At 38.0% G+C, this 19,118-nt stretch overlaps 3 protein-coding genes across 3 annotated transcripts; all 3 read left to right on the plus strand.

The window, feature by feature from the left end:
* The first annotated feature begins 3,483 nt into the window (after window positions 1-3,483).
* On the plus strand, window positions 3,484-4,140 carry LOC147918713 (uncharacterized). The gene has a single exon (XM_087503659.1). It carries the CDS (start codon window positions 3,484-3,486, stop codon window positions 4,138-4,140), a length of 657 nt encoding a protein of 218 aa, XP_087359785.1.
* A 2,687-nt stretch (window positions 4,141-6,827) lies between these two features.
* LOC104772433 (uncharacterized) lies at window positions 6,828-8,995 on the plus strand. The gene is made up of 2 exons (XM_010497048.2): window positions 6,828-7,985; window positions 8,081-8,995. Exons 1-2 carry the CDS (start codon window positions 6,843-6,845, stop codon window positions 8,993-8,995), a joined length of 2,058 nt encoding a protein of 685 aa, XP_010495350.2. The 5' UTR covers window positions 6,828-6,842.
* A 6,101-nt stretch (window positions 8,996-15,096) lies between these two features.
* LOC104772434 (uncharacterized) lies at window positions 15,097-15,756 on the plus strand. The gene is made up of 2 exons (XM_087503660.1): window positions 15,097-15,400; window positions 15,467-15,756. The coding sequence occupies exons 1-2, from the start codon at window positions 15,097-15,099 to the stop codon at window positions 15,754-15,756; spliced, it is 594 nt and encodes a 197-aa protein (XP_087359786.1).
* The last annotated feature ends 3,362 nt before the right edge of the window (window positions 15,757-19,118 follow it).

Here is a 19,118-nt window from a genome sequence, read left to right on the forward strand (position 1 = left end):
ACAAAGATAAACCAGACATTACCGGAACTTTTGGTGGACCTTTTGATGTCTGGTCAGTCGTGCTCTTTGGAAGCACGAACTCTTTCATCTGCTTGAGGTCCGTCTCAAAAGATCCAAGCCTGGTTTCAATCCTTTCATCCATCTTCTTCTCCAGATTCGCCGATACATTTTCAATGTTCCTATCAACGGTGTCAAACCTTGTGTATAACTTAGAGATCAATTCGTAGAGATCATTTTCCCCAACATCTTCCTCCTCACTTACCTTTTTTTCTTTCTTCTTCCTCTCCTGTGCAACTCCTTCACTAGCTTCCTGACTGTTGGAAACTTTCATCTTCTGAACTTTCCGCTTCTTTGCGGGAGGAGATTCAGACTCAACAACTGCTTCAACTTTCTTTTTCTTTTTCTTCTTATCACTCCCCTTAACATCCCAAAAACCTTTAACAAACGTATTCAGATGTATGTCTTCGATCAGGCGATCGATTGCTGGGTCGTCTTCTTCTTCTGGCCACGAATGAAATAGCTCGCAGCCATTTTCCTTCATAACCATATTAATCACACGCAGATGTAACATAAGAGATTATGAAACCCATCAGTAAGTTTTAACTCAGACAAGACTAAAGTCATTACTAAAACATAACTCAGCCAACACTAAAACATAAATCAGCCATTACTAAAACATAACTCAGCCGTTACTAAACAATAACTCAGCCATAACTAATCATACTCATCCATTACTAAACAATCACTCAACCATATATAAACCTTACCTCACCAAGCGCTTTGATCTCTTCAGCAATTGCGGTTTCCAGCGATGAACATGTACGGTTTCCACCCCATTGAAGTATCGGTATGCCACCATCTTCAGCTAATGCATTCCCAAACCATTCTCCAAAGCATTTGATGGACTCATACGCCCAAACCTGTAACACGGGTGTAAACCCGCTAAGGGTGTACGACTTTCCCGTAGGGTTCAGCATCTTTATGGAATCAACAAGAGCTTCAAATGCTGACCGACCCCACAGATACGTCTTCATTGCTTCATCATCAAAAACTCTTTTGGCACTTTCATATGGAATTCTAGAGTTATGATGCAAACCATAAAGTCCAATGTGTTGAAGAAGCAACAGCCCCAACCATTTACGATGATCAAGGTTAACCCATCCCCGGCACACTTTTAATGCTTCCCTGAGTTCAAGTAGCGTTGGACCTGCCCCACCAGGCACTTTCAAAAGTCGGAAGAACTTTTTGTGTTCCTCTTCAAGTTCAAACTGTTCAGTAGGCATTGCGTCTATGTTTAACCCCGTCAGATAATGAAATTCATTCAACCCAAACCTGATAGGTTGACCGCCGACCACAAACCAAAGCTCCTTCTTATGTACCCTTAACTGGTTACATAGTAGGAAATGAACAACCTTACCAGACCAGACGAATTGGCTATCAACTAGCTTAGAGATTATTCCAATTGGTACTTTCTTCGTTTCATCCCATGCATCCAGTCCTATTGATTCCCTAATCTGAGGGAATTCTTTCATCCTAAAATTTGTGTTTATATCTCTAGACTCTATTTTAGCATATAGTCTTGGGGGAGGTAATCCCTTGCTTGTTCTTCAGAAGAAATAATCACCATCGACATCTGTTATAGTTCATAAGTAAATCATAACATAAATCAGCCATAACATAAAACAAACTCATACATAAAGCATAACATAACTCAGCCACAAACACATAACTCAGATCTAAAGCACAAAATATCTCAGTCACAACTCATCCGTCCGCAAAATAAAACAAACAGTAAATCAGCCATCGAATCGAATAAATCTAACAAATCAGCCATAAACCCTAAAATAACTGAGCTGCAACATAAAACAAAAACTAAATCAGCCATCGAATCGAATAGATCTAACAAATCAGCCGTAAACCCTAAAATAACTGAGCCGCAACATAAAACAAAAAGTAAATCAGCCATCGAATCGAATAAATCTAACAAATCAGCGTCATTAACAACGGCAACAATCAGCCGTAAATCATCGAAAAAACCCACATTCAGCCGGAAAACTCGAAATTAAACAGTCGACACATACCGGATAGACGAAGACGAAGAAGACGAAGAAGACGAAGAGAGAGAGAGAGCCAATTGAAGAAAGAGAGTGCGACGACGAAGGAAGACGGTGAGAGATGACGGTGAGAGATGACGGCGAGAGATGACGGCGGAAGATTGATGGCAAGAGAGTGGACAATGACAGTATCGCCGGCGACGAGAGACGAGAGTTTCGATAATTTTTTTTTCTCGCGGTTTGTGAATAGTTAAAACTATTCACTTTCCCTCTCTTTGATATAAACGAGAGAAAACAAAACTGTGGATCTAAAAAAAACTGCTTAATGACGTGTTAATTCATATCTGATGTGTATTTTAATTTGTTGATGTGTATTTTTTTTTTTTTACTCAAATTCGGAAAACAAAACCCAAGGGGTAAATTGTAATTACACCCAGGGCACTAAACATTCTAGTAATTTTCAAAAGATTTATAGATTTGAATAATAAACCAACTTTTGAATAACATTTGAGTAATTCTTTCTTTATGTTATACTCAGTTTGATATTTTCAGTTAAGTTTGTTTCGCCAATTTAATATTAATAAATTTAAATAAACATTATTTATGTATGTTAGTTAGGGCATCTCCAGTGAAAGTGCTCATCAAAACACTTGTTTAAAAAAAATTAATAAAAAAGAAAAGAGAATCGGTACAAAAATTGTTTCAACAAAAACCGGTTTTCAGCAAAAACTTACAGCCCTCACTTTGTTATTGACTGTTATTAATAAAAAAAATATATATAAATATGATAAAAATAATATATTTTTTTTTGTTAAATTAACTTAGACAGTTGCTGTGGTGGATTTGGTCTTAGTTTCCTAAATTGTAGGAACGATATATATTATCCTAACTATTATGGTTTATTTTTGGGAGAATTTATTGATGTTTATATTTATAATTTATTTTTTGGAAACCCGATAGGGACATACTCAGTATAATGGTTCATATTACATTTTTAGTTATCAACTTATTATATGTTAATTTATTTACATGTATCGTCAAACAAAACTATATAGTAAATTTGACAAGTTATTCTTATTACTCACGTATTGGATATATATATTATTTTATTGAAAATATCACGTATTGGATATTGATCGTAAAATTATAGATTTAAGTAGATAATCATGTCAGTTTTAGGTTTGCCAAAAAAAAAAAAAGTAGAGAATCATATCAAAATTACTAAAATAAAAATATATATAATTAATTGATTATGGGAACAGATGATACCTACCTAATTGAACTTTTTTTATTTGTAAAGATAAACATAAATGAGACTACTTCCCACAAGGAAAAGGATGGCAAATATATATACTTTTTACTTTGGACTCAATATATATAAGTTGTTATTTTTTTTTCATTAGGGGAGGTGTTAATTAAACTTGTAAGGATGGCAAATTCTCAATGTACCTCTTGCGGCCTCATTCACCAACGTTGCCAATGTCGCTGGGAAACTTCAACCAGTCATCCCGCTGAGTCCGTCGAAAAAATTCCGTGTCCACTTCTGTGCTTCATGGCATGCTCTTGTTACATTATTACCGTCGTGCTCTTCCTTCTTATTATAGGCTTTTTAACTCTTGTCTCAAGTGAAGCCAATTATACAAGTTGTTACGTGGAGCTTTTTGCTAATTCAGTCTCCGTCTCAAACGCAAACGTTTCAGCCGCTGATTGGAGGATTGGTTTCGTCGCAAGGAGTCCAAATACAGGCTGTGAAATCTCTCTACATCCTCTCAGTTCGCGTTTACTCCGTGGCAGCCATGTTATCTCCAACCCATCATCTCCCTCGCCGCTTTCTTTAGGAAACAGTACTGATGTCGTTTTCGAGAAGGTGGTTTTGCCGCAAGTTACTGAAGACGTGATTTGGGATCTTCGTGTTGAGATTTTGTATGCTATGAAGACACGTGTTAGAGATGTAAGAGGTTTATTGACGGCTGTTTGTCCCGATATTCCGGTGAAATTCACGACGGATCCGGCGGGAAAGATGACGGGATCGTTGCTAGGATATATGAGACGGTGTGAGCTTGAATTGCGCGCAGACTTGGCTTAGTTTCTCCGATCATGAATCTGTTATCTCTAGTTTCTTGGCTTTTAGGTTATTGTTTGCAACATTATTTTTATTTTCGTAGATTTGATAAATTATATGGGATATATCATAAGTAGGGCTGTCAAAATAGGTAATCCGACCCGACCCATGTGACCCATTTCCACATGGGTTCGAGATTTTTGTGGGCGGGTTCAATCTGACCCATTTATTATAATATGTTGAATTTATATATCTAAATCCAATAATATAAAATCCAATGGCTAAATAGGTTATATAGGTTACCTATATATAAATAAAATAAAATTAATTAATTAATATTAAATCCATAACATATTAAATAAAATAGAATTATTAAACCATTTTTTTTGTTTTTACCAAAGAAGAAAAACATAACATTTATTTTAGATATTTTACATAAATTAGTTGCAAAAATAAGATATTTTACATATTAATATAAACATATATATTATATATATATGTATATTTTTTTATTAACCTATTGGTAACTCATAACCTAATGGGTTTACCCCGATAAACCAATGAACCCGTTGGACGAATCCATCAAAACCCATTTATTTATAAGTGTATAAAAACTTAACCCATACCCGTTAAAATAATAGATAAACAGGGTAAACCCATGGGTTTCTACCCATTTTGACACCCCTAATCATAAGAGCGTGGTTATAATCTAATCCTATACATTTTTTCCTAAGTTATAAGAATTAATTAGTCTATATATCTTTTATAGGTTTAATCATAACCGTTGACAATAATAAAATAAAAAAGTCATAAAACAACATGGGTTTACTTTTCCTTTTCCCAGTTTCTCACACACAGTTTTTGTTCCTAACTAGGTTATATTAAAATTGAATACCAAAAAGAAAAAATGATATTTTTCTTGGTATGAAACGGGAGACAATTGCCTCCTATGATTTTATTAAGAAACTATAAAAAATTATACACGAGCAGTTCGTGGAACAATTGTCCCAACGGCATCCTCCATTAGAATCCCACGGACCCATCAGCTAGCACTACAAAAAAACTCAACATTGATAGCACATTGTTATAGCACGGTTTGCTCAACTGCTATTGAAGGTAATTTACAATTTATGTTATCATATAATAGCTATTCAGTAACGCTATAATAGGATTTCAATAAGCGGGAAACTAAAATCTCTAATTCCGCCAAATACTTAGGCAAAAATAAGACTTTTTGCCTTCACTCTCTCTCATTTCTTTCTTCCTCGATAAACCCTATGACATAAACTTTTTGCCTTCACTCTCATTTCCTCGATTTCAAAAGTTATTGTTAATTTCAAACCCTAAAATTTGTTCCGCCGTCACCTCTGTCACCTTCGTCCCCTCCGTCCTAGAAGCTAATCAGCCGCGACATCACCGGAACTATCGGCCGCCCTAAATCCACCAAAATCTGTCAGCGTTGAGCTCCAATCAAAGGCAAAATTCTATCTTACTCTGTTAATTTCTTCCTTTAATCTGAATTTATCACCGAATATATTCTTGTTGCGTCTGAAAATTGTTTTTTCACAAAGAACAGATTTTTTGTGTCTTTGTTGGATCTGTTCTGAAAATCCGATTTGGTTTGCCACATGCGTATAAGCTATTATATGATTTGGTCGAGAATCTCCTCTTATTGCATGTCTGTTCTTGCAAAGTTTTCTTAAAATCGAGTTTGTTGGATATGTTATCGAATCTGTTTTACCTTCATATGTTCGAAGAATCTGCAGATCTGTTATAACTTTACTGATTCTGTAATATTATATTGTTTTGCAAGTGTTATCGAGTAAAACAATGGGAGTTTGAAGCTTATCTTTCTCTTATCACACAACAGGTTAGTACCATCTTCTCTTTGATTCTGTAAACAAATCGAGTTTGTTGTCTTTTTTTTGGTGTGTTTTCAGATTGCTTTGTTTAAAATATACAAAATTATAGAGTTTGTTATGGTTGAGTTATACATTATATGTGTTTGAGTAATTATATGTGTTTGAGTAATTATATGTGTTTGAGTAGTTTGTTAATTGGTTCTAAAGGTTTAAATTAAGGTTAGAACTTATAATGGTGGACAAGGATTGGGTGCATCTTTGCAGGTAAGAATTTTAGTTATGTAACTTAGATGTTAGTAGGTGTTTGGAGTCTTTACTTGGTTTTTTTTTCGTTAACTCTGCAAAAAAATGAAGAGCTGATCCTGCGTATGAGAGAGGGGCTACAAATTTTGTTCGAGCTGTGTCTGCGGATATGGGAGACGTTGATTTGATTGTATGTCCTTGCATTGATTGCCGTATATTGATCGGCATGCTGGCAGTATAGTAGTTGATCATCTGGTAACAAGAGGAATGGATGAAGCATATAAGATGCAGTCTGATTGGTATCATCATGGAGAATTGAATCCAGTGGTTGATGGTGAAAGCAATCAAAGTCAGTGGAATGATGAGATTTTTGGGTTATATCAAGCGGCTGAATATCTGGATGAGGAGTTTGCTAATACGGATAAGTTGAGTCAGATTGCATAGGGTGAGGATTTGAAAGAAGATGAGTTCCTTGCAAAGCTTGGGGATGCTGAAACACCATTATATCCATCATGTGTCAACCATAGCAAGCTGTCAGCTATTGTATCACTGTTCAGACTAAAGACACAGAATGGCTGGTCTGACAAGAGCTTCAATGATCTGTTGGAGACATTGCCAGAGATGTTACCAGAAGACAATGTGCTGCACACATCACTATATGAGGTGAAGAAATTTTTGAAATCCTTTGATATGGGTTACCAGAAGATTCATGCATGTGTCAATGATTGCATCCTATTCAGAAAAAAGTACCAGACGCTTGAGAACTGTCCTAAATGCAAAGCTTCAAGATGGAAGACTAACATGCATACTGGAGAAGTAAAGAAAGGTGTCCCTCATAAAGTATTACGGTACTTCCCCATAATCCCACGCTTTAAGAGAATGTTTAGGTCTGTTGATATGGCTAAGGATTTAAGGTGGCACTTTAATAACAAGAGTAGCGATGGAAAACTCCGCCACCCTGTGGATTCAGTCACATGGGATCAGATGAATGCTAAATACCCTTCATTTGCATCTGAAGAAAGAAATCTGAGGCTTGGACTTTCCACTGATGGATTTAATCCATTCAACATGAAGAATACCATGTATAGTTGCTGGCCTGTTATGTTAGTAAACTACAATCTGCCACCTGACTTATGCATGAAGAAGGAGAACATCATGCTTACATTGCTAATTCCTGGTCCACAACAGCCGGGTAATAATATAGATGTGTACTTAGAACCACTCATTGAGGATCTACAACATATGTGGAACGATGGGGAGTTAACATATGATGCTGTTAGTAAATCAACTTTTACTCTTAAGGCAATCCTGCTATGGACGATTAGTGATTTTCCTGCTTATGGGAATCTTGCAGGCTGCAAAGTAAAAGGTAAAATGGGATGTCCTTTATGTGGGAAAAATACAGACAATATGTGGTTGAAGTTCAGTAGAAAACATGTCTACATGTGCCATAGAAAGGATCTGCCACCAACTCATAGTTTTCGGTGGAAGAAGTCTTGGTTTGATGGAAAAGCTGAACATGGGAGAAAGAAAAGAGTATTAAGTGGGCAGGAAATTTCTCAACATTTGAAAAATTTCAAAAACAACTTTGGCAATTTGAAACAGTCTGCATGTAAGAGGAAAAGGATGACATCAACTGGATTGGGTTCTGATAGTGAGGATTTATCTAGTGAATCTGAGGAAGATGAAGAGGAAGAGATAGACGAGGAGGAGATATCAAGATGGAAGAAACGGTCAATCTTTTTTAGACTACCTTATTGGGAGGTGTGTTAAGTCTTTTGACATGTTCTATTTTATTGATATTTTCAATTAGGCTTTGTTTGAGACTTATTTGTGTTTTTTGTTTGTATGTTGGTTAGGAGCTACCTGTAAGACATAACCTTGATGTAATGCATGTGGAGAGAAATGTGGCTGTGAGTATAGTATCGACATTGTTGCATTGTGGGAAATCTAAGGATGGTCTTAATGCTCGCAAAGATCTGGAGGTCCTTGGTATTAGGAAGGAATTGCATCCTAGAACACAAGGAAAAAGAACATACTTACCTGCAGCAGTTTGGTCTTTGTCCAAGGGAGAGAAAAAGATTTTTTGTAGGCGACTTTTTGATTTCAAAGGCCCAGATGGATACTGCTCAAACATATCAAGAGGCGTATCATTACAAGACTGTAAGGTCACAGGTCTGAAATCCCATGATTATCACGTGATAATGCAACAACTTCTTCCAATTGCACTTAGAGGTTTGTTACCCAAAGGTCCGAGGGTAGCAATTGTACGCTTATGCGCATTCTTCAATCAGTTGTGTCAGCGAGTAATTGATAGGGATCAGATATTGGCAATGGAAGCTGAGATTGTTGAAACTCTTTGCATGTTTGAAAGATATTTTCCTCCAACTTTCTTCGATATCATGGTGCATTTGACGGTACATCTAGGACGTGAAGCTCGGCTAGGTGGTCCAGTTCATTTTAGATGGATGTACCCATTTGAGAGGTATATGAAAGTTCTTAAAGACTATGTGAGAAACACTGCAAGACCAGAGGGGTGTATTGCTGAATGCTACCTTTCAGAAGAATGCATCCGGTTTTGTAGTGAATTTTTGAAAAAGACTACAAATGTTCAAGAAAAGATGGATAGAAACACTGACTTTGAGAACAACACGATTCTGGAAGGACGTCCAATATCTGCAGGCACTCCAATCACTCTTACTGAAACGGAGAAGAAAATAGCCCATATGGCTGTCATACAAAATATGGCTGTCGTTGATCCGTATGTTGAGTAAGTGCCACAAATTTCACAAATTTCACATATTTCTATTTATATATATTAATTATTATGCCTGTCGTTGACCCTTCTTGTCTATAGACGGTTAGCTTTTCTATATACGTGGTTAATCTCGATTAGACAGTTTCTTGAAAAGAAGCCTTGGCACAAATATACCAGAAAGGACATCAGATGAGCATTACTAACCCCTGTATGAAAAAACTCAACCACCAATTTCGAATCCACCTCCAACTCCACCCGGCAGAAACCTCTTCCCCAAGCCATATGCAAACCATAGTAAACTCCGCACAGTTCTGCCAATGGAGCGGTAAAGACCCTTATGCTAATCGCAAAGCCTCCCAACCATACTCCCTCCCGATCCCGGATAGCTCCATCTGCAGCAGCCAAACCTGGATTACCGCGAGAAGCTCCATCTGTTGTACGTTTAATTTAACCCAACCAACACTCGTTATCTCCCACTTGATTAGCCATTCTACTCCGACTGTCCTCTGCATGGTGCAAGCAACCATAGAGTGTGCTCTCTGCACCTCCTCAGCCATATCCTTGAAAAAGTTCAACTGATCCCTACAAGTCCTTCTCTCACCAAACACATCACTACACCTCCATTTCCAAGCCACCAAACCGTCATACTAAACAACGTAGACCAATTCCCACTGCTATCATCTGAGCCAACCCTCAGATTCCTAAATAACCAAGGCAGCAAAGTCTGCTAAAAAAAGACATGCTGCTTGCGATGAGGAACCAAGTGCCTCCAAATCCCAGAAATTGCAGGACAGTCCCGCAAAACATGTAAAATCGGCTCCTTTTCCCCAGAAAACACACTTTGCAGACTGGAAAAAATACTTGGGATCTGTAAAATATCACAAATTTTTCTTTTTAAAAATTATTTTACTTAAAAATATAATAAACTAGTAGTCACTACGTGCTACGTACGAATTTAGTTTACATTTTTTTTGAATAAATTTTTGTAATTTTGAAGATTGTTAGTTAAAACAATATTAATTAAATAAAATATTATGTAAGATTTGAGATTTGAGGGTTATTAGTAAAATATGTAACTTTTTATTTATAAAAGAAATTGTAGTTAAGAGCATATGAAAATTTATTATTTGATTGGATAATAAATGCTCTAATCTTTATATCAATTAGGTAAATTTAATTCATACTTTATCCGGTTTTGTAAATTTGTTGTTTTTAGTTTTCTTACACAAACTAAAAAAACTATTAAATTGTCTGTTTTATTCTTTATTAATATATTTCATAAATATTTCTAATACTATTATTAATCATTCATTGCAGTCCTATAAATATTATGAAAGTTACAAAAATGAGAGTTAGAACAAAATATAGGATTGATGAAATGGAATAGAAAAATTAATAAAAAATGTGTCAGGTTTATAAATATACATTATTGTGAATGAATAACTAAAATTGTATATTGGTTTAAATATATATTCAAGAGTTAGATATTATAAATATAGATCTATGAACGAGCATCATAGCTAATCAAATTATGAATTTAAATATATATTCACTTCTCTCTTTAAACAGAAATATATAGAGTTATCTCTTTACCAAAAAAACAAATATTTATTCAATCCTCATTTAGTTATTTAGAAATTATATATTAAAATATATTAGTTAATTTTAAATGGATTGAAAATGAAATAAAATAATGTAATATCAAGATCATGTGAATTATTTATATTAAAGTATAGAAATAAAACAGCCAATTATTACTCGACATTCTCCTATACAACCCAAATATTATAATCTTATATTCCTAAACTATTCAATCATCAAATTCTTTGTTAAGTGAAAATTTTATTATGTAAATTCAATTGAATAAATTTGTTACACTAAAAATTAAAAGAAACAAAAGACACTTGTGAAGGAAGAGAGCATCAAATAACAATCTTTTGGAGCTTTGCAAAAGAAAACTTTACTTTATTATTAGATGATATAATATAGTAAGATTTCTCTCATCTCTTACTCTAAGAATCTGACGCCTAACATCATTATATATTCAAATTCTTTTAAAATCAAATACAAATGAAATTATTTATTTTCTTTTATAAATATTTTAAAATGATTGCACAAATCATCAAAAGATGAACAATAGTAAAATTAATTTACATTTGTGGAAAAAATATTCAAGACTTAGTAAGATAATATTTCTTCTAAAGTTAGGAACTTTTCAAAAATGGATGATCCAAACAACGATACTATTGTTACCGGTGTTTTGTTGTTCGTTGGAGATTGAATCGAGGATATAATAGAAAGTAAATGTTTTAGTTTTTACAATATTATGAAAGAGGATGTGCTTGTATGGTAATAGGTTGTTTTTAGAAAACTAAACTTATAGAATGTTTGAGCCTTTAAGAGAGAGAAGGAAGTGAAATCAAATATTAATGATCATAAATTCGCAAGTGTTTCAAAACAATAAGTTAAAAATGAGAAGTAATATAAACAAAAATAATAATTAAGGAAAATAGTGGATAGATATAAGGCAATGCAAAAAATGATGGTATTAACTCATCCCCGTATGAATTGGGCGAAGAAGGTTACGGGGAGTAACGTGAGTGGGAGATTTAGACCAGAAGATCTGATGGACGATGCTTTTGTGGATGAGCGAGTGCAGCTGGTGTTTCCCGATGGTGAGGATGGAGAACCGGTTGTTACCATTGAGAAGGAGGTGTTAGATGTTATGAATTAAACGCCATGAATGAATCTACCCAAAGCCACCATCCTCTTCCTCCCTTGCCTTCGTCACACGAGCTGGTCAGCCACTATAATCCTGATCATCGGACCTTTCTTTTCCTGCGTCATTAAAAGGAGGTGTAAGTAAACAAAGTTTACTTAGTGGAGCGGTCATCCCGTCTCACTAGGCTCAGTTCAACGATCTCAATCTAACACAGGGTATATTCCAATCAAGTCACGCAAGTCAAACAATTCCCATTGGATAGTTGCCTAATTCGTTTAGGCCAACCACCATTCATATTGCAGTAGAACACATTAACCATTAACAAGACAAGAAATCAACGAGATTAAATAAACCACGGGTCAAGAGAATCAACCATGGAACTCGGCCACAGTCACGCACTCATCTTCGGTATCGACCTAAGGTATTGAACTCTCGGTTCCTATGCTCGGATATGATCCCCTCTTCTACACGGACAGATCGATACCATTAATATCCGATATACATGCCATAACCATCGACATATCAAGGTGGAAGGACACTTACCGTTCCTCTCTCGATTTGGACGTAGGATCTTTCGGTTTAAGCTTCGATGGAACTCTTCTTTTTCTCTCTTGCGGTGGCTCTCAGATGCTTATGCAAAACAAGAGAATTTTAAGGGTTTCGTCCCTTATATAGGGTCGACGAAACCGCCCTAAGTTACCTTAGAACGATAAGTCTCATCGCCCCCAACTTCCCTTGTTTCTCGCATCTATCCCTATCTGACTGCCTTTCCTTTTCCGCGAGTTTCCATTTCTCTCGGGTTTCCTTACCCGTGAGTCGGCTTAAATCTCCGCGAGATTACCGAGTCCTTTAGGCCACCCACCAGCCCATAGTCCGATCGATCCATCCTTGTCCATCGGCCCGATCCATCGTTCACCGATGCATTAATTTCTGGATAGTACACTTACTATCACTCTACTTCACTATCACTATCACTTCACTATCACTATCACTATCACTAGGACTTTCACTCATATTTTACTCGAACTGTCTCTCGGACTAAGTACCGAAACCTCTCTTTACTTTATTCGGCAACTTACAGGCCTGTATCTTCGGAAACGAAGATCCCCATTTTCATCCAGGAACTTGCAAGCCTGAACACAATAAACTTGGGATTCCATTTCTTCAATTCAAACGTCTGTGCACTACTTCAGTAGTCTCGAACTCTCCATTTCTATACCAATCCCCTTAACCTATCGCGTTCTATCGTCGCTGACTTCCGCATTCTATCAGCATTCCTCGATACCAAGTATCGGCAACTCTCGGCATTCCTCGATACCAAGTATCGGCAACTATCGGCATTCCTCGATACCAAGTATCGGCAACTATCGGCATTCCTCGATACCAAGTATCGACAACTATCGGCATTCCTCGATACCAAGTATCGGCAACTATCAGCACTGGCTACCGGTATTCCTTGATACTAAGTATCGGTAACTCTCGGCACTAGTTTTCAGCAACTATCGGCACTGCTTCTCGGTAACTTCCGATACTGACTCTCGGTCATTCTCGGTACCGTTTCTCGGCACTTCTCGGTACTGTTTTTCAGCACTTCTCGGTACCGTTTCTCAGCACTTCTCGGTACCGATTCTTCGGCAACTCTCCGTACTACCGCTACCGAGGTTCCGGGTCATTACACTAGGTCCCTTAAACGCTGCCGTTTAAAATACTTCTCACGAACGTAAGTCTCCAAGTCACACGGCTTCCTCAGTGGATTTCGTTGCCGAGGGTAATACACACGGCGTTGTTTTTGAACAATTTGATATCAAGTTAAGGGCAAAGCATAAAAATTACGAACAGAGCGATAACGCTGGACATGTTGATATAAGGTGTCACAATCTAACCAGAAGCCATGAGAACGTTGAGAAGATTCATTGTCACTCTTCTTTCACAAAGTTGAAGATTTTATCAGGATATCATTACAGTAATACTACTAAGTAGGTGTTTTCATCTTACAATTCTTTGGTTTCTTTTTTTTTCCCTCTGTTATTTTTACTCAAGATATTTTTTCTTTTTACAATTACATGTGCAAACTATATTATATTCGTTTATTTTTTTAAGATATCTTTTCATCTAATGTTTTACCAACTAAGATTATCTAACCCCCCCCCCCCCCCCCCCCCCCACCACGCTATGAGAGGGACAGTAATAACAAATAACAATAGTAAAATTATCATGTTTTCAAAATTACGACGTTATAAGCGTACCATCGGGGTAAAGCCAAGTGTGATTTGAGCATATCTCCAAATATTGCTACTATACTGGCAAAGCAAAAACAGATGTTCGTCCCTGGTTCTACTAAATCGTGAAAATAGACAGCAAGTGTTTGAAATAGGTATGCCCCATGAAGCTAACCTTACTCTGAGCCACATTGTGAATGCAGGCTTTGGAGTTGCTCCTTTAACCAGACAGAGTGAAACCACACCTTAACTGAGTTTTAAGGTCTCAAAATTTCTCAAGTCATTGCAGATGAGAAACCTCTGTATTTGACATTTCCAACGAACCAACCACGACTGTCATTCATGGATGATAAGCTAGGTAGCTGGGGCATGGTGAGATGAATGTGTCTTGATCTGATCTTGGTGATGGAAGAGTCGACCACCTTAAATTATAACCTGCAGATACGGAGGCATTGACTGGAATCTGTAACTGTAAGCTACTTGGACCTCCTTCTCCTATATGTATTTGATAAGAGGGCCAAAGGGAGTCCAAATTATCAAACCAGAAACTATAACTCTTTTAAATTAGCCACTACACACTCAGAAACTAGCTCTTTGACCATTACCCACTTCACACTTCAGAAACTTCTCAGCCAAGTGTCTAAGCTTCTAAATAGATTTGTAGTTCCCTGGATCTGCATATGCTATTTTTGTTTCATGGTGTTATCTTTACATTTAATATAGTCAATTTCTTTTGTTTGTGGAAATTAATATAGTCGCGACAGCGACACATCATTCTTCATTTGCGACACTTTTCCTCTCATCTCTAGCGAAACTGTTTTCTTCTCTTCTGTCGCTGTCCCAGCGTTTATTGATAATCTATGATAAACTGTTTTCTACTGTATATGATAATTTATTTAGCAAATAAACATATATAGATATTATCACACAAAACTTTAGTAAATTAACAAGTTATTACTTAATTAATTATTAGAATATTATTTAAATATTTAAACTAGAGGAAGATTGTTAATCATTTTTTTTAAGAGGATAAACACTAAACAAGACTACCTGAATCTATAATATTTTAGATCTAGTTTCCAAAACATTAAAGGCTAGATATATATATATATATATATATATATATATATATATAAGTTGTTATTGTTATCATTAGGAGGTGTTAAACGTGTAAGGATGGCAAAATCTCTATGTACCTCTTGCGGCCTCATTCAACAACGTTGTCAATGTTGCCGGCAAACTTCAAGCACCCTCCCGGACGAGGCCGTCAAAGTTACGTGTCCAGTACTTTTGTGCTGCAAGACATTCTGTATTTACATTATTACTGTCGGTGCCCTCTTCCTCCCTTTTTTAGGCGTTGTAAGGCTTGCCAGTCTTGCCGAAAAAACAAGTTGTTACGTGGAGCTTTTTGCCAATTCAGTCTCCGTCTCAAGCGCAAACGTTTCAGCCGCTGATTGGAGGATTACTTTCGTTACGAGGAGTCCAGTCACCAGTTGTGAAATCTCTCTACATCCTCTCAATTCACGTTTGCTCCGAGGCGGCATAGCTATCTCCAATTCAACATCACCCTCGTCGTCGTTTTCTTTAGGAAACAAAACAGAAGTCGTTTTCGAGAAGGTGGTTATGCCGGAAGTTATTGGAGATGTGATTTGGGATCTTCGTGTTGAGGTTATGCATGCAGTGAAGACCAATGCTAGAAATTTAAGAGGTATTTTGACGGCGGTTTGTCCCGATATTCCGGTGAAATTCACGACGGATCCAGCGGGGAAGGTGGTGGGATCGTTGCTTGGTAATATGAGACGGTGCGAGTATGAATTACGCACAGACTTGGCTTAATTTTGTCCGTTCATGATGAATCTATGATCTCTAGCTATTTCTTGGCTTAAGGTTATTGTTATTTTATTCTTGGCACAGACTTGGCTCAATTTTGTCTTATTTTTTTCGTATATTTGATAAATCATATGGGATATTATAAGAGCATGGTTATAATATAATCTAGAATTTTTTCTCTTTCTTTTTCTATCCTTAAGTTATAATATCATCCTCACGACTTTGAGCAAATGGCTTACTCCGCCAATTTATAACTCTCAAAGAATATTTGTTTGTGTGTCTAACTTGGGGGAAACTGCGTTACTTACTCGAAGTCAAAGCAAATTTAATTTCAAAGATAAGAGGAATTTTCCTCAATCAAGCACCACATGTAAGTATGTGACATATAAAATTAATTAACAATTTAACATATCATGCATGAAGGACTATAAGTCTATAACCCGTGTGCCGTGTAGGATATAAACCAGACCAAGATAGACTTATGTTTACTTGATAATACTTTGTTAGTCAACTGTCCGTACAAGGTTTAGAAGCTCTCAGGCACTTTCCCCGAAGAAGTCTCACCAACTCCCGAAATGACAATTTCCACCGCACCTACCATCTAAACCGCCGTGCATGAGCTCTACTCCACCGCAGCTAACTTTTCCGATCTCTCTTTTTTCATGTTTTTTCTAGCTTTTCACCGTTTACTTCTTGTAACCTTTTGTCCTGGACTGATTACTACCTCCCCATGAGGTTCTCCACTGTTTTTTAGGCTCTCTGCTTTTTAGTGCAGATCTTGGTGGTGCCCCTCCACTTCTTTTGGAGCTGCCTTTTCACTCTTCTCTGGGTTCTTTTACCCCCTTACTGCGTCGCTGCAGTCCTGTTTCCTTTAAACCCACCTATTACTGGTTGACTCTCTGTCACGTTTTTCCCCTGCTTGATCTTTGTTTACGTAACCTCTAGGTTGTGCTCTGTCTTCTCCCTACTTGACTGTCACAGAATTATCTGACTTTTTCTCTACATTCAGTCTAAAATGTCGCCTAGATATTCCAAATCTGATAAAGCAAAATGGGTAGCAGGCTCCCTACGAAGTGCTCGTAGATCTCCAGTTCGAATTCCTGACAGAGATACCTCCAGACTAGCTGACGAAAACAAGCTCACCCTCATAGGGAGGGTTACTAACCCTAGAGTTCAAAAAGCAAAGGCGATTGTCGAGTACTTACCCCAATTCTGGAACCTCGACAACAGAGTTACTGGTCGAGACCTCGGACCAGAACTCTTCCAGTTCCGTTTTGAAACTGAAACGGATCTGCAAAGCGTTCTCAAGAAAGGTCCATACCACTTCAAGCAATGGATGCTTATCCTTCAACGTTGGGCTCCCATCATTTCGGCTTCCTTTCCCAACACCATCGAGTTTTGGATTCGTATCCATAAGCTCCCTGCACTCCTTTGGGACGACCAGACTGTTCGTACAATTGGTAAGGAGCTGGGACCCGTAACTGGCCAAGACTCAACTGAAGCCAGGGTCCGCGTAGAAATCAATGGCCTTTTACCGTTGGAAAGAAGTGTCCCAATACGTCTTCCCTCAGGAGAGGTCACTTCGGTTGAATTAGAGTATGAGAGACTCGAAAAGCATTGCTTCCACTGCCTCTCTCTCTCTCATGAGAAACGGCACTGCCCTCTACTCTCATCCCCTGAGGAAAACAATAGCAAACCCCTGGGAATCAACCAACAACTCACTCTCAACAAACTCGACGACAAACGCAGAATCGACCGTCGAAGAGATACAAGGACACCAAGGTTTGACTCTACCGTTAATCCTAGAGCTCCTCCCTCTGCTAGCACTTTTCGAAACAAAGAAGATCGGCGTGAAGACTCAGTTCGTAGGCATTCCCCCCCTAGGCGCCCATCTACCCTCTCTCATCACACTCGTCAGTACCAACCTCGCCACCACACTTCTAGTTATTCTCACCGTACTCCTGCAGAACCCTCACGAGGTTTCTCCCAAAGCAGTCCTCAACACTCTTTACCAAGAAATTCCGATAGAGATAACTTCTCCAAAGGAACTAATGATGCTTCTCCAAGGAGAACTGATCCTCGAACTCTTTCTGCTGTTTTGGAGTCGGAAGGTGCACGCACTTCCAGAGGAAGACCTGCAAACAACTCTCCACTTCTTCGTGAAGCTTCAGCCTCTGCTCGACTTGACTTATCACACACGCCATCCCCAAGGCCTACACGAAACCCCCCAACACTACTAATCCTCCCTTCTCACCAAGAGTCTGAGGGTTTGCCTATCTCGTCGCAGAGCAGACGCCCTGCCCTTGAACGACTCTCTTTGGGAGAAGGTACTAGTAATCACCTACAAAGACAAGAGGTCTCTGTCAACTCCAGCAAACTTCAGGATGTTGAGGTACGTTATTTGGCTTCTGATGATCACCCCAATGCTCACCTCTCACCCACCAATCCCTTGTCTGCGAGATCCCCTGTTCTCACCCCTGAGAGAACTCCCATTGCTCTCCGCCTAGGACCCTCCACTGCTCCAACTAAGAGGAAACAAACAAAAGCCAAAGCTGGTTCCACAAGATCAGTCGCTAATACAACCTCAAAATCCATTTCAAAGTCTGCGGGCAAACGGAAAGTCCCTCGAGCTCCGGCTAAACCAAGGGGAGCAAGGAGTCCCCTCCAAGGGGCAAGCATAAGAAAAGTGAACTCCATAAGATCAACTAACCCTCCTAGGAAGCGACTGTGCGCAGGTTCCTCTAGGACTTTACCTTGCGATAAGGACAACAATGCAGGCCCCAGCTTTGTTCCCTCAACGCAGCCTGCTATCAACCTTATTCCTGCTACCGTAAGGGAAGTGGTGGATTTTCGATCCCCACTAAACCCTCTTCCTTAGTTATTTTGAGCTGGAACTGCCAGGGTTTGGGAAGCAACCGGGCAGTTCGTCGTCTTAAGGAATTACACCGATGTTTTTCCCCAGACTTTTTGTTTCTCATGGAGACTAAAAATGCAGATGATTTTATTGTTTCCTCCTTTCAAGAACTTGGTTTCACAAATCATTTCACAGTTCCCCCCATTGGTTTAAGTGGTGGTTTGGCTCTCCTTTGGAAAGAAGGAATCTCTATTGATATTTTGGACTCCTCCCCAAATTTCATAGATGTAAAAGCTACTTTCAAACAAGTTTCCTCTTTCATTACCTTTATTTATGGTCCTCCTCAGCAAGAAAATAGAGCGTTATTTTGGTCACACATGACCACTTTAGGTTCTCTCCGTGAAGAGGCCTGGTTACTTACTGGAGATTTCAATGACATCCTCAACAACGACGAAAAAGTTGGTGGTCCTCCTCGATGGGAAGGTTCTTTTTTAAATTTTCGGAGCTTTGTCTC

This window comes from Camelina sativa, chromosome 20, assembly GCF_030686135.1.
Source record: "Camelina sativa cultivar CO46 ecotype springtype chromosome 20, ASM3068613v1".
Classification (NCBI taxonomy): Eukaryota; Viridiplantae; Streptophyta; class Magnoliopsida; order Brassicales; family Brassicaceae; genus Camelina; species Camelina sativa.